We start from the raw sequence: 18,314 nt of genomic DNA, 5'->3' as shown, positions 1-18,314 counted from the left end.
TGCGTGGTAGGACTTCTCCGGAGGGCGCAACGGTTGCGGGTCATTCTCGTTTTGTCGATCTGTCGGTGTCGGCATTCCTTTTCTCTTTCCTTTCTTTGTAGTTTCGTTTGGGCTTGGTTGTGCTGCGGCCCCAGCATGCTTCTTGTATCGTGTGGTTGCTATATTAATATAGCGGGGCGAAAGCCTATTTCGAGGCTAGATACTTGAGAAATATTGTAGCAGGATAACGGAAAACTAAACTATATAGTAACTCGTATTTTAATTTCAAAAAAAGCAGCATACCATTATGAATGATTCATTACACATAGCGTCAAATAGAGAGAATAGATGGTGCTCTTTGGTTAATTTAATAAATATCCTTGAAGTCCCTCCTTGATGGAGGTAACATTATATGCATGATCTCGGTTGCCGGTGTAATTTGATCTGACGGAGAATCCATGCATTATTATCAGATAAGCGCTCAAAGATATTGTGTGTCTTCTTTATTTTAACCTTCTGACCAGTATGTTGGTCAATCTCTGAACAAAGAAACATTGTAACTCCCTCTCACAATGGCTTCATGAATTATGTGTCTGTTAGCATCACCACATTCACTGAAGAAGCCCATCTCCGATTAACCCTGAGAAAAAGTGCAACAAATCGAGTTAATACTGCACAGTTAACAACCTTTTCTGAGCATACATAAAACACACAGAGAAACTTAAATCATAAATACAGTCACCCAGAAAACAGGAAACGGGGATGAAGTGCATACAAATATGAGCTTGAGTTCTTTGGGCTAAGATGTCCGGCAAAATTCAGATCACCAACAAATACCAATTAGTCCAGGAAGCCTGCCCAGCCGATCTTTGATGAGGAGGCATGGTTCAAAATCGCCAGCTCATCCTGGAGCAGACAACCAAAACAAATTACACGCCACCCACGCGGAAGGGAAAAAACAAATCCCGTGCCCATGAAGCCACGACCCCATCGCTACAAGGCCTCCTTCATCCCAGCCACGAAGGAGTAACGATTCGTGAACTGCTGCCGCCGCCTGGCACTTAATCCATTGCTGCGGTGCTGCCGAGGTCCGAGACAAGCCGTCAGGGGCCGGAACCGGAGACATCCGCGCACCGCCAAGACCTGCATCCGGACGGAACCGCCGCCCTACTCCCGCTCAACCGTCCAAGCGCCGCTCCTTCGCGGGTCTTTCTCCGAGGCCGCGCCGCCGACCTCCATTTGGCGAGAGTCTCCTCACGTCCGCCTCAATTCGTGTCATCCTCCTTGGAGCCGGGGCCAAACCTACCTCATACGCTGCCAAAATCCCAAAGCTGGTCGTTCCGCGGCAGCTTCGTCGCACGAGCCATCGTGGGTTCCTGCGCGGATAGGCATGGCGGAGATCGATGCAGCGAGGGGTATGGGCAGGCGGTGTGAAGGATGGTCAGCCGGCGAATTGAGGAGACGGCGTGGAGTGGTGGGCAGGGATTGAAAATAAACGTGGCATGCGGGTTCTTTCCATTTCTTCATTCACTATTTTATTAAAAAAAAACGAAGCCCATGAGCACTAGCACCCAGGTCATATTCTTATAGAAGAACCTAAATAAACCGCAGACCCGCGTCCGATGATTCAAATCCAGGTTACAGGGTAGCCACCAACTCGAGCTAACCATCTGACCCTCGGTCATTCTCATTCACTATTTTTATTTTGACGATACGAACTTGCGGGATGCGGGCTATTTTTCGCTAGCGATGATGGGCTAGCCATTTAATATAGTAGAGATTACTAAGGCTATTCTCTGTTGATTCTTAATTCAAGATTGCTTGGAGTTTTCCCTTTTTGAGTAGTATAAGAGAGATGTGTTGCATCATCTCTATGTTAGGACGTAATGTCCATATGAATGATTATCAAACACATATTCAAGTTCCACTAATATTATGCCATTGACTTAAAAAGAGAGTAGACAAGTGAACCCATAAAACCCGGTCCATTTTAAATCACTAGAAACACCTTTCCAACACTTTTACCTTGCAAAACGGGGGCAAAACCATGAGTGGAATATAGCTTAAGCCTATACTACCTTCGTTAAAAAAAGCATATAAATTTAATCAAAAGTCAAAGCTTACTAAGTTTGGCCGAATATATACAAGAAAATACCAGACAACTGGTATGCAAATGTAAAAGGTATAACAAGGGAATAATCTGGGCAGGAAACTAGAAGTGCACATTACCTTCTTTAGTTTAAGCAACAATTTCTTTGTTCTCATCTGGTTCACACTATTTCTTTGTCATCCAAGAAAAACTCACACCACTGCTTAAGTTCAGGGTTATGCCTGATTTGTAGTTCCCTCAGAGAGTTGTGGTGTTGCATGGATCGTGGTAAAGACTTGATTAGTTGGCATCCCGAGATCTCAAGTCTCCGGAGAGAGATGAGATGGCTGAACCACTCTGGCAGTGACAAGATGTTGTCGCAGTGACCCAAGTGCAGCAATCTGAGTGAGGTAAGGCGCTGCATGCTCCCATGTAAGGACTCGAGCTTAGGGCAATAGTTGATTTCCAGTTCTTGCAGTGAGGTAAGGTTGCCAAACCATTCTGGCAGTTCTGTCAAACTACGGCATGCAAACACAAGTAGTGACCGAAGGGAGGTCAGGACTTGAATGCTTCCTGGTAAGCTGTTTAACTCATTGCACATGCGGAGCTTTAACTTGCAAAGACCTGGGAGATGATAGAGCAGCCTCCAACCATCAGGCTTGACATGGCAATCTGATATTTCTAAACAAGTTGTCGAATTGGAGATAATGTTTGGATGTCCTTTACCATCCCATGATGATACTATAATATCACAAACCTCTATGACCCATTCCGCGGCTACAGGCGGGCATGGTTTCACCATCAACTTGTTGCATCCATGTATCAGCAACTTGTGAAGGTTAGGGAACATGACTTCTTCCCTTTTATATTCAGCATCTATTAATACTCTCGTATACCAGACTTCCAGATTCTTCATGTCCTGCATAACGAATTTTGTCAGCCTTTTGAATGCTTGATTACCGCCACAGAAATTTTTATCCAGTTTCTTGATGTTTGGCAATGCACGGATAGATAACTCTTGCAAATTAGGTAATTGACCAAGTGATGGTAGCTGGGTGCATCCCTGCAAATTATGCAGCTCTATTCTGGAAAGGTTTGTAAGATATGTAGCAGAGCACATCCAGCTTGGGAATCTGATGCCCATGTAACCTTGGAGAATTAACTGCTCCAAGGAGGTTGGGGGTAGGAGCTCCCCAAGCAAAGACTCATCATCCACAAGATGGTCAACAGCATTGCCAGTCCAAGAGAGAAACAGCATGGAAAGCCTTGATTTACATGCCAGATTGACTTTCTTAGCTTCTTCCAAACTCACCACATTCTCAAGAAATTTAATCTCAAGCTCTTCAGCATCTGCAGCCTCAAGCTGCAAAATATTGCTGGACTCACCACCAGCCATGGCACATACAAAAAACTTTGGCAGTGACATCAAACCATTGTCCAGTGCGGATTGCTTGATTTGATCTTCGATAGGTGGAAAACAATTCTTCACAACTAGAGATTTAATGTTTGGCAATTTAAGAATGCTCTGTGGTAATTTTCTTAAGGAAATGCAACGTGAGATATCCAACGTGTGAAGCATTTTGAGGTTGCCAAGAGATTCAGGAAGAAAAGAAACAGGGCATGCTGAGAAGTTTAGGTATTGCAGGTTGGATAGGTTACACAGGACTGGAAATAGCATGGCAAAGTAGTGGTGAAGATCACTATGGTGCAAGGGCATGTAATGCATGAAAGCTTCTAAGTTTAAATGCTGCAGTTTGCTTAGATTACCAAATGAATCAGGCAATCTAACAAGATTGGAACAGTGCGATAAATCCAGAAACCTTAGTTCCTGAAGATTGCCAAAGAAATGTGGTAGTTCTTGCAAAACAGAACAATAAGATAGGTCTAGCTTCTCCAAGGACACAAGGTTACAGACAGAATCAGGCAAAACACGAAGCCTGGAACACCTAGATAGGTGCATCAGTCGTACCTTCTTAAGATTCCCCAGACCTTTAGGTAGTTCTTCCAGTGTAGAACCTGAGAGGTTTAAGATCTCTAGATTCACAAGGTCACAGATGGAATTGGGCAATGCAGAAAGGCTAGAACAATCTGCTATGTTCAACAGCAAGAGATTTGTAAGGTAGGAAAAAAACTCCGGTAAGTGCGCAAGGCTTCCACAACATGATAAATCCAAATGTACCAAATCTTTAAGGTTCCCGATTGATTTCGGCAATTCTGATATTTTGGAAGAGCCATGTATGCTCAAATAATGTAGTTTCACGAGACTGGTAATCCACATAGGAAGATCTTTATCACACAAAAGTGAAGCATCAAGGTATCTCAAATGAGCTAATTGACGAATTGGATCTGGCAACTTCCTCAAAACACATCCAGTTATATCCAAGACACGCACGTTTTTTGTCAATGAGAATGTATCACCAGGAAGTTGTTGTCCAGCACAATCTCTGAAATGTAGTGACCTTACATTAGCAGACAATGACCTGGAAAGTCTTTTATCATATGTAACCACAACTATATGATGACAATTATCACTGGGTGAAGTATTTTGGTTTATAGCATGTAGATAAAATGTTTCATCGCCAGCAACTGATCGTGCCAAGTCGTGCACCAAATCATGCATGCTGACTTCTTTTGAATCTTTGGCGTGTTCATGAGTAACCTAAAACATATTAAAATTGTGTAAAAGTAATTAGTGATCTTTCTATGAACAAGCTCTTAAATCAACTAAAGGTTTAAACAGATTTGTCTATACTCAGTGAGACAATATTAAATAGTACACCATCCATTATCAGAAACAGAAAGTCATCTGTAGCAACATATGATTTACTCCCTTTGTTTCATGATATAAGGCATATTACGATTCATTAAGACAAATATTTGACCACATATTACTCCATTAATATATGGATTATGTGATGTACAGTTATAAACTTATAATCATAAATACATTTGAATATGAAACCAGTGATATAACTTTTATGTTACATAAAGTGCATACCAACTTATTGGTCAAATCCTTGTCTTAATGACTCATAATACACCCTATACTATGAAATATAGGTAGTATTCAATATTATAAAAGGTCAAAAAGTATGTACAAAATGCGCACTCAAGCATGGATGCTTTCATATACACACCCATAGATATGCTACAAATATCTCAGACTCACAGGGATAAAAAGTTGCTTTCATATACACACCCATAGATATGCTACAAATATCTCGGACCTGCAGAGACAAACAGTTGCTCTACATAACAGTTTCATAAGAACTCACCAGAGAAGATACCGAGTACTGAAGGAGAGATGTCGCCAAAAGCTCTCTCAGATATTCCTCTGCTTGCACTTTGTGAGACAAGGTTGGCAGAGCTGGTTTAACGAAGTCAAGAGCAATCCACTGTTGAATTAGTTTGTCCTTATCCATGGCACGACCTTTTGAAAAGATGGCACAGTAGGAAAAGCATGGTTTCAAATAAAACGGCATATGTTCATAACTCAACCTCAATGATGGCAAGACATCACCGTGAGATGAACTTTTATGCCAAGTAGTACTATCTCTGGTAGCTTTCCAGAAGTCAACGCTTTTATTACGAAGCATGGATCCAACAGCATGAGCTGCCAGGGGTAAACCTTTGCACTTTATAGCAATGTCTCTTCCCACAGCTTCTAGTACATACAAATCTTCTTCATTTGTCGACTGAAAAGCAATTTGTTTGAACACAGTCCAGCAGTTATCATCCGACAATGGTCCCAATTTATATGGACTAGCTGTAGACAATTCCTGTGCAATTGCTTCAATACGTGTGGTTACAATTATCTTAACCATGCTCCTCTGTTTACCACAATTTAGCATTAGTTTCATTTTGCGCAACAGTTCAATGTCACTCTCCCACAAGTCATCCAGCACAATTAAACATTTTTTGCCACTGGAAATGTTCTCTAGCTGATTATACAGAGATTGCAGATCATCAAAGCCATCAGCAGTCCCTTGAAACTGTGATGCAACAGCTTTTGCTATTCTTGCCAGATTGAAATTTTGTGAAACATGAACCCATGCCCTCCTCTCAAAATATTGCATTCTACTATCATTGAAAACCAGTTTCGCCAAGGTGGTCTTACCCATGCCTCCAAGACCAAGGATAGGAAGAATAGTCATTTTCCTTTCAGATTGCAATAGAATCCTTACTATCTCCTGTTTCTCTCTTGATCGACCAACAATACTAAATTCATCATCGATACATGCCATCGTTTCTCTTCTTCCGTCTGTATCTTCAATGATTGACCTATTATGAAATGTAAAGCCGAATATATGGCGTTTCTCATCCACCGCTTTCAGTTTCTTCTTTAGCTGTTCTATCTTGTTAACCAAACTAAGTTTTGCGAAAATCTGTTGAAGATTCCAGTTATCACTGTCAGCATATGCGTGTAGTAAAATAATATTTTTTCGTTTAACTACAGAGAGAATATATTCGACGGCAGGATGGAAAGAATTCAGCTTCATATGTGACTAAATTCATCAACAAAAAAATTTTCTAAACTAGTTTTCCACGATCAATGATAAGTGACATGAATGCAGCCACACACTCTCAAGTTCAAATGAAATTTATAACTTGAAATAAGATAGTATACATATTGGTGTAGCTAGTGGCAATTCTGGTGCATTGGAGGATTTGGAAGGAGCGGAATTCACGCATCTTCCAGCAGGAGTGTAGCACGGCTGACCGTGTGTTTGAGCTAATCATCGAGGATATTCATTTCTGGAAATCTGCCAGCTGTATTTTTGTGTTTTAGGCTCCTGAGGTTTTTTCGCTGATTGCCTCTAGCGCACCCAGGCCTTCTCTTAGAGGGTCACCTAGAGTTGTGTTCGGACCTGGGTAGTGTTTTGTTTTGCTCGGCCATCTCGGCCGTCACTTGCCACAATGTGGCTCTGTTGTAAAAAAATCTCTTCTACCTTAATGAAGTTAGGCCTAAGGCCCTTCGAAGTGGTGTAGCTAGTATTTAATGGCAGTCTGGTGGTAGTAGGAATAGTCTCTATAGTAGATATCTCTTGGCTAGTGTGGTAGTGGTGCCCAATTTTTTTGTGGACGACTTGATATGAATATCCAAGAAAGTGAGAGCCTGGCTAACTTGGGTGGAGGAGTAGATGTACAATCTCACCACCTGGGTTCTTCAGGGACGCAAATTTCAAATTCCTAATTAATTTTTCGGAGATTTCCATACAGTTTCTTTTTTCTAAAGACAATATAAAAGGCAACAAGATGGGCTTTTATCATAGAACTGAAACATATGTGAGGTTGAAGCAAAAATAAGTGTAAGCACAAAGTTGATCCTCACACATTTTCAAGCCCATGCATACATAGAGGCTTTGAGTTTTATCCGAATTAGTCTACTTGTTGCTACAGTTAGACATCATAAGAATCCTTACCTAGAATAGACTGCATTACTGAACTTCTTTTTTGTGTGTAGTAGCAGTAGCAGTATGTTGCAAAATTTTGCAGATTAAGAAATATTCCCTCCGTCCTCAAATAAGTACACTTCTAGATTCAAAATTTGTCCCCAAAAAATGTACATCTACACTACCAATGCAATTAGTTAATGCAATTAGCTCCTCATAATCACTCCCCAACTCCATCCTCCAATCCCCATTCCTCTCCTCCACCTCAACCATCAATCATCATTCCTCCTTCAATTAATAGAGTAGAGACTTATAAAAGATGAGAGAAAACTAAACTGTCTCATATTTCCTAGATGTACACTTATTTACGGACGGAGAGAGTAAGTACTAGACAGTAATGAGTACACGATAAGTTGAAGATTTCTGTACAGATGCATTATCCCTTTTTTTTTGCCGGGACAGATGCCTTATCCCTATGAGTATAGATTCAACGTACTCCTTTCGATCCATATTACTTGATGCTAAATGGATGTATCTACAACTAAAATGTGACTAGACACATCTATATTAGCGTCAAGTAATATGAATAGGAAGGAGTACAATAATCCTCTACTATTTTCTCCCAGATCCAGCACAACAATCCACGCCCTTAGATAGGCTTCTGTGTGTCCTTTCCTCCTTCTACCGTATGTTGGTGGTATACTTTCTCGCAGCCGTCTATCATCGGCGCGGTTGAACTGTGAATTGGGGAAAAAGCAAGAGGAATCGCATACGACAATTTTAGTCCATAGCTGCCGTACCTTCCACGACGGCGGTGGGGGATGATCGAGAGCGCCGGAGATGTCGCGAGCGACGGCCTTAAGCAATTGTAGCCACACACGCACCGCCTCCTCGTTCCCTGACCGCCGCTCGGCGTCTCTCAAGCCGGCTTCCAAAAGACTGAGGGTGCTCCTCATCTCCTCCAGGTCAGCTTTGCAGTTCCTCCACAGTCTGGCCATTGGACTGCCTGCGGCCGCCGCAAGGCTCCGGATGGCCTGCTTCACGACCACCGAGGCGACAATCGCCTCCATGACTGACAGCAACAGCTACAGTATTACAGATCTCTTCCCCCAACATTCCACGCAAGCAAGGCTCTCCCTCCGTGAATGGCTGGCAACCTTTAAGCCATTTATTTACTCGTTGACTTTTTAACTTTTTTCTTCGGGTGAAACTTGCTCGTTTTGTTCACGCGATCCCTGGGAGCGGAAGAAGAAAGCTCGGCCCGGAAGGGGGAGCCGCGGGCCGCCCACTTGGCAACCAAACCAATATCCTGGGAATGAGCCCCGGATCAGATTTTTCTGGGAGGGTTCGGGCCGGACTGGGATTCAGTGACTTGCCCACAGCAAGTCACGCTGTACCTGGCTCCCTTCCATCCACCCTCCAGCTTCCATCTAACGGCCCAAGACAAGCTAAACAAAACTGAACCTAATAACTTGCTGTTTGCACTGTGTCTAGCTTCAGACTTTCAGTTTTCATCGTGCATCCGTATGTGCACTAGTAATCTATGCGCACTGAATAGTACAACAGAAATATCAGTATGAGCTGATTCTAAACAGGGATACATGCAAAATTTTAGCCAAAAGCGACCGCTTGCGACCGTCTGCGTTGGTCCACGGACACGAAATTTGCTATATAGGGTTATGGTAACCGTCTGCTTCGTGGGTATCCCTAGAGGGCCGACATATTTTTTCCTGGCACCGTTGATCTCGGCAATGGAGGTTTAACGTCCCATCGAGGCCTGACGTGGCTATATATGGTCGAAGCCGGCGGCCGAGCACGACCACACCTAGGTTCGCCTTGTCCGGATGGCCTGCCGCCCCTACCCGGATGATCCGGACCTCACTGTCCTCCACGTGATGAATGCGTTCGTAGAGGAGCGTACGGCGGAGACAGAGGCGGGGGTAGCGGTGGCAGAGGTTGCGAAGGCCAGGGCAAAGGCAGAAGTGGCGACATGGTGGCGGTCAAGTGGAGGGGACAGAACCACACGCAAATCGACCGAAAAAACCGCGAACTGGAGGAGGCCATCGCGGCGAGGGATGAGGCGCTGGCAGCAGCGACAAGGGACAAGGCCCGGATACGACCAACGTGGCCGCCTTGGGACGACGCAGACAATGACCCTGAAGGATCTGCCTCATGAAGCGTTTTGGTATTTCTTCAAGGTGATCACCTTTGGAAGCACGGATCCTGGGATGCACCCGAGGCTAGCATATTTGGCAATGGAGATATCGAAGACGCTGAAAGGATCTCTGGTTTCTGCAAACATCACTGCTCGCGTGCTTAAAGCTGATTTTAGCATCCAACATTGGTGCAAAATTCTGAAATTTACGAGAGGGTCTGTTGTGGAGAAACATCAATCTATGGTTGGTGCGCATCCTCATGACCGGTTGATTGAAACTAAACCTAAACCTTTATATCTTCGAAGACTGGGTCAAACAAGTGCAGATCTTTTTATTTCTAGTCAGTACCAGACATGCTCTTCTCAAGAGGTACTTCCAGAGATAACATTGCAAGATGTGCTATATGGAGGTGTCAAGCCTCGGGGGTCATTTAAGTTGCTTGCATGGAAGTCCCCTCTACCGCCTTACCGTTGCTACATATTTGCTTGTGAGATTCAACAACTGCAAACTAGAGTCGTCAAGAGGAGGCGCTCACTGAATAATAGTGGCATTACACATGTTGGTGTAGATGCAAGTATCGTATAGTGCTGTATTATTACCTGCTTGTACATAAATATATGCTTTCACATAAGGAATAAGTGGAATGTGTGATAATATTGTGATAAACAGTTTTCTTATAACAAGTATATTTTTATGAGGTGTCAACTGTGTACTTGTCAGTGGTTTTACTTGGCTTAGCTCAGGAGGCTCTCAAATGGACATGTTTGTTACTTTAGGGTCTGTTCGGTTCTGGAATACACTGGAACGGAATGGAACCGTTCCATTCCTAGGAGGCATTCTCGTGTTCGGTTGTCAACAGGGACGCAACCGGGGCGTTCCTCAGAAGGGAATATTCGCTCCATATCCGAAACGCACTCGTCCGGCCAAAACGGCCGGACCAAGTGGAACGGGCGCTAATCTCTCTCTCTCCCTCACGCTAATCTCTCTCTCCCTCCACCTCCTCTCTCTCCCTCCGAGCTCCCCGCGGCCCTGCGCAGCCCTCCTCTGCGCTCCTCCGCGCTCCCTCTCCAGCCAGCCCGGGGCGCGGCGCGGCGACCGGAGCAGCGCCAGCGGCCAGCCATCCCGAGGCGCGGCGGCCCATGGCGTGGCGGCCCGAGGCGGACGGAGAAGAGCCGGCGGCCCACGGCGGGGCGGCCGGAGAAGAGCCGGCGGCGCCGGCGGCCGGAGAAGAGCCGGCGGCCCACGGCGTGGCGGCCCGAGGCGGTTCCTGCAGGTCGCGGCGGCTGCTTCACGCGCGGCGGCGATTCCTGCGAGCGGCAGCGGCGGTTCCTGTGGGGCGCAGCGGCGACGATTCCTGCGAGCGGCTGCGGAGGTTCCCGCGGGGCGCGGCGGCGGCGATTCCAGCGGGCGGCGGCGACGATTCCAGTGGGCAACGGCGGTGGTTTCTGCGAACTATTGCTCGCGGCGGGCGGGCAAATCTCGGCCTGGTGCTGGACAAAACTAGTTTAGCACAAAGTAAATTCAGTTTAGGCCCAAAATTAAGCTTAGATGAAGACATTCCATTCTACCTATTTTCCTCCCAACCGAACACGCGAATGAAGTGGAATGGAACCGTTCCGTTCCAGTGGAATGGAACCATTCCATTCCATTCTATCTCATCCTACAACCGAACACACCCTTTAATTACATGAATAGGTCCTCCGGAAATCATGCCTGGATATGCATGAGAAGACACGGGAGAACTTTGTGCCGTCCGAAGGAGATCTGGGTGAGGCACCTGTGTACAGCTATAGAGCAGCCAGGACACAAGGCTGCTAATGGGTTCTTTCTTGTTAGTATTTCCGTTTCGATAAAATATATAATCAACATGCATACCTTTGATGCCTGTTTTTTTATCTGGTATGTATGTGTGGTGCTTGTTATGTATTTGGTGGTCCCAGACAAGTGTTAAATTGTACTCGGTTTGGAACAGTAGATCGCAAGGCATTGTTCAGTAGTGGTGGTGCGATGGTGCGTCACTGAATGACTGAAGAGGGTTGTTTGTTTTGCATCAGTTTCAAACTGACCCTGAGCATCAATTCCGACCGTTGATCCCCTACATCCAACGGGTGAGATCTCTGGGATTCGCGTGAACAGTAAAGCGCCGCTGCATCCACGTCGTTCTAGAATAATCTTGCTGTCCTTCTCCATGTCTGGGCGCTCCGGCGCGTTCTTTTTTTGGCACCATCCCCGCTTGCCCCGAACAACCATCACCATACTTCTCCATCGCCTCTCTGCAGATCCAATCGTGTGCACTTACTTCAACCTTTTCGCGGCCGCAAGGTACCGGATGTCCGGATAGCGCCAGCAGCTTCCAAGTCGTTGCGCTCTGGCCGACGATCGTCGGATCATGTGACCTGTGTTCCGTCCCGTCCTCATGAAAAACCCCCTTCCTCCCGTCCCGTCCCCCGCGAGCGGCGTCGGAGCGACAGCCATTGCCCTAGCACCCAGGACCTAGCTCCCCTCCTCCCCCCTCCGCCTCCATCGGCGTAGGCCGCTGGGCAAAGCCCACACGGTGCCGGCGGCGGCGGCGGCATTCCCTTACCCGCGCGCTAGGCAGGAAGGCGGGGGGGGGGGGGTCTCTTCGGCCGACGGCGACAGGCCCGTCTCGGGGCCCCCGATGCGATTTATAAAATGAGGCCCTAAATTTTGTTCAAACTAGTAAACTTTAGAATGTGATATTCCGTGAGAAATGTGTAAGTATTCATTCTAGAAGAGTAAATATCGCACCAAAGCAATAAACGAATCTCATGTTTTTGAAATAAAATTTCAACCATATAACTAATTTTCTCTTTCTTTTCTTCTTCTTCTTTTCAGTACCTGATTAAAACTTTGTTCTTCTCATGATTCGTCATATTTCACATATTAATGAATTAACAAAATAATTTAAACAATTCAACAGCACAAGGGAGGTCCACGAGTTGTATCCATCTTACCTTAACATGTGAACTTTTGATCGCCGATTGGTATACTCGTCGGGCGAATGGCAAAGCATGGGAGTCATCGCGGCAAGGACCAGGAACAACACCGGCAAGGATCACTGCACCAGGTCAACAGATGGGGGTGGGGGGCACGGCGCGCGACGCGAACGCGAGCGTCGAGGGAAGTGAGGAGGCGATCGATTGGGATTTGTTTGCGTACGCAACTGCTGTGCTATTGGGCTGCCAATCGATACCAATCTAATTGCATAGTTGCATAGTTGGGGTTGGCGGAGAGATTGGCGGAGACTGATGGAGTGTCCCGGGTTGTGGTTCTTGGGGGACGGGACAATTTGTCCCGTCCCCCAAGAACCACAACCCGGGACAGGCTGCGGCCGATGTCCAGTTTGCCTGATGCGATCATCGGATCACAGTTTGCCTGAGCCTGTTGTTCTCTATGTTAGAATCTGCTATTTCCTCTAGTTCTGTGAGCTGCTGGATGATCAAGACTTGGCAGCCCTGTTATGGTTACTGTTCCTGCTACTACCGTGCTATGTTGAACTTTGCGTTTATTTTCCTAGTTGGAACTATGTCTGTGTTGCATGTGAGCTCCCCTGTTGAAAATGATTGACCCAGATATGTTGCTCAGTATTATTACATGGAACACTCGTGGTCTCAATGATCCTGACCGCCGTGACACGGTCAATGAGATTATTTCGGCTTCTACATGTAACATCCTTTGCATCCAAGAGTCTAAACTGGCACACATCGATGATACCACCGCGGCCTACCTAGGTGGACACCGTCTAAAAGGGTATGCTCAACGGCCTGCTGATGGCACTAGAGGCGGTATCCTCCTCTTGTGGAATAATAATGTCGTCAGCATCACAAATATCACAACGGGACAATTCTTCATCTCCGGCTTGGTTACAATTGTGCATTCCAACACCTCCTTCAAGATAACCAATGTTTATGGGCCAACGAGGTATAATTTGAAAGCCGCCTTCTACCAAGAGCTCCTTGATGAAAAGCCGATCGCGGGCGTAAAGTGGATTGTTACGGGCGACTTCAACCAAATTTACCGGGCGCGTGACAAGAATAGAGTGAATTCGAATCGCACTAGGATGACCCAATTCCGTGACGCTCTTAACTTGTGCAACCTCAAAGAGATACATCTCCAAAATCGGAAGTTCACTTGGAGCAACGAGCAAAATGATCCCACCATGAGCAAGCTCGACACCTTCTTTTGCAATGAGGATTGGGACATACACTTCCCTACTCACATCCTTCATGCACTCTCCTCGTCCTTATCCAACCATTGTCCTCTTCTCCTTGCAAGTGAAGCCGGTCCAAAGCGCCCAAGAACCTTCCGGTTCGAAAACTTTTGGATCAAGATGCCCGGATTCATGGATGTGGTGCTCGGGGCTTGGAATGAGAACTTCCCCCATGTTGAACCATGTCAACTCCTCTACCATAAGCTCAAGCGCGTCTCTCAAAGACTTCGGCAATGGAGCAAGAGGCTCCTTCCGGCGTCCAAAGTCCAACTCCACATGGCGCTTAATGTTATCTTGAGACTTGATATTGCCCAAGAATCACGAATGCTACACCCCGAGGAACTCGACCTTAGAAGAAGATTGAAACGAAAGGTTATTAGCATGGCCGCGGCCGTGAGAGCTAGGAAGAGGCAAGCTTCTAGAATCACGAATCTCAAAGAGGGTGATGCCAACACAAGATACTTTCACATTCGGGTTAACTCCCGGCGGCGGAAAAATTTCATTCATAGACTCAAACATAATAATGGTTGGATTGTCAATCATCACCACAAGAAAACAATAATCCAAAACCACTTCGCCTCGATCATGGGAAGAGGAGATCGCCGCAATAATAACATAAATTGGAGCAATATTCCGGTGCCGGATTGTGACCTTGATGACATAGCCGGTGACTTCTCGGAGGAGGAGGTTAAAGGGGCTATTTTTGGTTGCGCTAGTGACAAGGCACCGGGTCCCGATGGCTTCACCGGTGCTTTTTACAAGGCTTGTTGGGACATTGTCAAGCCGGAGATCATGCATGTCATACATAGCTTCCACACCCTTCGGGCCGCGCATCTTCATTGGATCAACTCCGCGAATATTGCTCTAATCCCAAAGAAAGATGGAGCCGAGGACATATCGGACTATAGGCCTATAAGCCTTATCCATGCCATAGCCAAATATATTGCAAAGATGATGGCCGCTAGGCTAGCGCCTCATATGGACTCGCTTGTGTCCAATGCTCAAAGCGCATTCATCAAAAAACGGAGCATCCACGATAACTAAATGTATGTGAGGAACCTTGCTCGCAAATTTCACCGCTCCAAAACTCCGTGCCTCCTCTTCAAGCTTGACATCAAAAAGGCTTTCGACTCCGTGAGATGAGACTACCTCATGGATCTTCTCCAACATTGTGGCTTCCCGACCAAATTTCGGGATTGGATTTGGGCACTCCTCTCCACCTCTACTTCGAGAATCCTCCTCAATGGTGTGCCTTGTGCCCCTATCAAACATGGCCGCGGCCTCCGGCAAGGCGATCCGTTGTCCCCTCTCCTCTTTGTGTTGGCAATTGATCCGATCAACCATATCCTCACAAAAGCTACCAACCAAGGAAGGTTGCACTCCCTTCTTGGAAGAGCTACGGTTGCGCGCACCTCCCTATATGCCGATGATGCGGCGATTTTTGTGGCCCCAATAAAAGAGGACATTGCTTGCCTCGCTTCAATTCTTGGCACCTTTGGTGAAGTGACCGGTGATACGTCTCCGACGTATCGATAATTGCTTATGTTCCATGCCACATTATTGATGATATCTACATGTTTTATGCACACTTTATGTCATATTCATGCATTTTCTTGAAAACTAACCTATTAACAAGATGCCGAAGTGACAGTTCCTGTTTTCTGCTGTTTTTGGTTTCAGAAATCCTAGTAACGAAATATTCTCGGAATTGGACGAAATCAACGCCCAGGTTCCTATTTTGCCCGGAAGCATCCGGAACACCCGAGAGCCGCGGAGGGGGGCCACACAGGCCCCAGATGATAGGCCGGCGCGGCCCACCCCCTGGCCGCGCGGCCCTATGGCGTCATCGCCCCTTCGACCTTCTGACGCTGCCCTTTCGCCTATATAAAGCCCCTGCGTCGAAAACCCTTAGGGAATAAGCCACGGTACGCGAAACCTTCCAGAGCCGCCGCCATCGCGAAGCCAAGATCTGGGGGACAGGAGTCTCTGTTCCGGCACACTGCCGGGGCGGGGAAGTTAACTATTACTATGATGGTATTGATGTGATCTATTCCTCCTACCTGGCGTGAAGGTGACAGTGTGCATGCTATGTTAGTACTTGGGTTAGTCATGTCGATCTTTCATGCACTCTAAGGTTATTTAAATATGAATATTGAATTGTGGAGCTTGTTAACTCCGGCATTGAGGGTTCGTGTAATCCTACGCAATGTGTTCATCATCCAACAAGAGAGTGTAGAGTATGCATTTATCTATTCTCGTTATGTGATCAATGTTGAGAGTGTCCACTAGTGAAAGTCTAATCCCTAGGCCTTGTTCCTAAATATCGCTATCGCTGCTTGTTTACTTGTTTTACCGAGTTACTACTGCTGCGTTACTACTGCTTGTTTACTTCCTACAATATTACTACCATCAACCGCACGCCGATAAGCTATTTTCTGGCGCCGTACTACTGCTCATACTTATTCATACCACCTGTATTTCACTATCTCTTCGCCGAACTAGTGCACCTATTAGGTGTGTTGGGGACACAAGAGACTTCTTGCTTTGTAGTTGCAGGGTTGCATGAGAGGGATATCTTTGACCTCTTCCTCCCTGAGTTCGATAAACCTTGGGTAATCCATTTAAGGGAAACTTGCTGCTATTCTACAAACCTCTGCTCTTGGAGGCCCAACACTGTCTACAAGAATAGAAGCACCCGTAGACATCAAGCACTTTTCTGGCGCCGTTGCCGGGGAGGAAAGGTAAAAGGTACTCACACTCCGGATCTCGGCTACTAAGCTATTCTCCGGCGCCGTTGTAAGTACTCGAAGCTATTTCCTTTAGACTCTGCAATTGCGACATTTGGTTTCTTGTTTACACTAGTTAGGCATAATGGACAACAATGAGCTTCTTATTCTATTTCCTGATTTAAGACATGGATGGTTTGATGCGAAAATTAAAAAACCCATGGAACATATTAATATGAATGCTTTGAACACTATTGTTGCTAATGCTATGGAAAATTCTAAGCTTGGGGAAGCTGGCTTTGATGCGCATGATATTTTTAGTCCCCCAAGGATTGAGGAGAAAATTTACTTTGATGATACTATGCCTCCTATATTTGATGATGAGAATAATAATGATAGCTACTTTGTTGAATTTGCTCCCGCTACAACTAATAAAATTGATTATGTTTATGTGGAGAATAATAATTTTATGCATGAGACTCATGATAAGAATGCTTTAAGTGATAGTTATATTGTTGAGTTTGCTCATGATGCTACTGAAAGTTATTATGAGAGAGGAAAATATGGTTGTAGAAATTTTCATGTTACTAAAACACCTCTCTATGTGCTGAAATTTTTGAAGCGACACTTGTTTTATCTTCCTATGCTTGTTACTTTGCTCTTCATGAACTTGTTTATTTACAAGATTCCTATGCATAGGAAGCATGTTAGACTTAAATGTGTTTTGAATTTGCCTCTTGCTGCTCTCTTTTGCTTTAAATACTATTTCTTGCGAGTGCATCATTAAAACTGCTGAGCCCATCTTAATGGCTATAAAGAAAGAACTTCTTGGGAGATAACCCATGTCTTTTTTTACTACAGTACTTTATTTTATATTTGTGTCTTGGAAGTTGTTTACTACTGTAGCAAACTCTCCTTATCTTAGTTTTGTTGCATTGTTGTGCCAAGTAAAGTTTCTATGTTATAGTTGATGTTATATTTGGGATCGCTGCGCAGAAACAGCATTGCTGTCTGTCACGAATCTGGGCACAAGTCTCTGTAGAAAATTCGAAAAAATCTGCCAATTTACGAGCGTGATCCTCAGATATGTACGCAACTTTCATTAGTTTTGAGTTTTTCCATTTGAGTAAGTCTGGTGCCATTTTAAAATTCGTCTTTACGGACTGTTCTGTTTTTGACAGATTCTGCCTTTTATTTCGCATTGCCTTATTTGCTATATTGAATGAATTTCTTTGATCCACTAATGTCCAGTAGCTTTGTGCAATGTCCAGAAGTGTAAAGAATGATTGTGTCACCTCTGAATATGTGAATTTTTAATTGTGCACTAACCCTCTAATGAGTTTGCTTGAAGTTTGGTGTGAAGGAAGTTTTAAAGGGTCAAGAGAGGAGTATGATATACTATGATCAAGAGGAGTGAAAGCTCTAAGCTTGGGGATGCCCCCGTGGTTCACCCCTGCATATTTTAAGAAGACTCAAGCGTCTAAGCTTGGGATGCCCAAGGCATCCCCTTCTTCATCGACAACATCATCAGGTTCCTCCCCTGAAACTATATTTTTATTCAGTCACATCTTGTGTTCTTTACTTGGAGCATCGGTTTGTTTTTGTTTTTGTTTTTGTTTGAATAAAATGGATCCTAGCATTCACTTTGTGGGAGAGAGACACGCTCCGCTGTTGCATATGGACAAATATGTCCTTAGGCTTTACTCATAATGTTCAAGGCGAAGTTTCTTCTTCGTTAAA

The 18,314-nt window shown here is 45.2% G+C and overlaps 1 protein-coding gene across 5 annotated transcripts; it reads right to left on the bottom strand.

The window, feature by feature from the left end:
- Window positions 1-290: 290 nt before the first annotated feature.
- Window positions 291-8,659, bottom strand: LOC124699471 (putative disease resistance protein RGA1). Of its 5 annotated transcripts, XM_047231772.1 has the most exons (5): window positions 8,262-8,659; window positions 5,344-6,453; window positions 4,038-4,727; window positions 2,209-2,987; window positions 291-619 (listed from the first exon to the last, which is right to left on the bottom strand). In XM_047231772.1, exons 1-4 carry the CDS (start codon window positions 8,529-8,531, stop codon window positions 2,250-2,252), a joined length of 2,808 nt encoding a protein of 935 aa, XP_047087728.1. In that variant the 5' UTR covers window positions 8,532-8,659; the 3' UTR covers window positions 291-619; window positions 2,209-2,249. The 5 variants fall into 5 exon arrangements, with proteins under 5 accessions (XP_047087728.1, XP_047087725.1, XP_047087729.1 ...); XM_047231769.1 differs by having other exon boundaries at window positions 2,209-4,727; XM_047231770.1 differs by lacking the exon at window positions 291-619 and adding an exon at window positions 1,244-1,355 and having other exon boundaries at window positions 2,209-4,727.
- Window positions 8,660-18,314: the final 9,655 nt, after the last annotated feature.

This window comes from Lolium rigidum, chromosome 3 (genome assembly GCF_022539505.1).
Source record: "Lolium rigidum isolate FL_2022 chromosome 3, APGP_CSIRO_Lrig_0.1, whole genome shotgun sequence".
Lineage (NCBI taxonomy): Eukaryota > Viridiplantae > Streptophyta > Magnoliopsida > Poales > Poaceae > Lolium > Lolium rigidum.
This window is presented reverse-complemented; position numbering and strand designations above follow the sequence as displayed.

What these genes read in the sequence shown, in the direction of transcription:
- LOC124699471 (XM_047231769.1), bottom strand. Translation starts at nt 8,531, where the DNA reads ATGGAGGCGATTGTCGCCTCGGTGGTCGTGAAGCAGGCCATCCGGAGC. An exon ending in CCCCACCGCCGTCGTGGAAG is followed by an intron (nt 6,454 to 8,261) that starts GTACGGCAGCTA and finishes AATCTTCAACAG; the next exon opens with ATTTTCGCAAAACTTAGTTT. An exon ending in AGTACTCGGTATCTTCTCTG is followed by an intron (nt 4,728 to 5,343) that starts GTGAGTTCTTAT and finishes AATATGTTTTAG; the next exon opens with GTTACTCATGAACACGCCAA.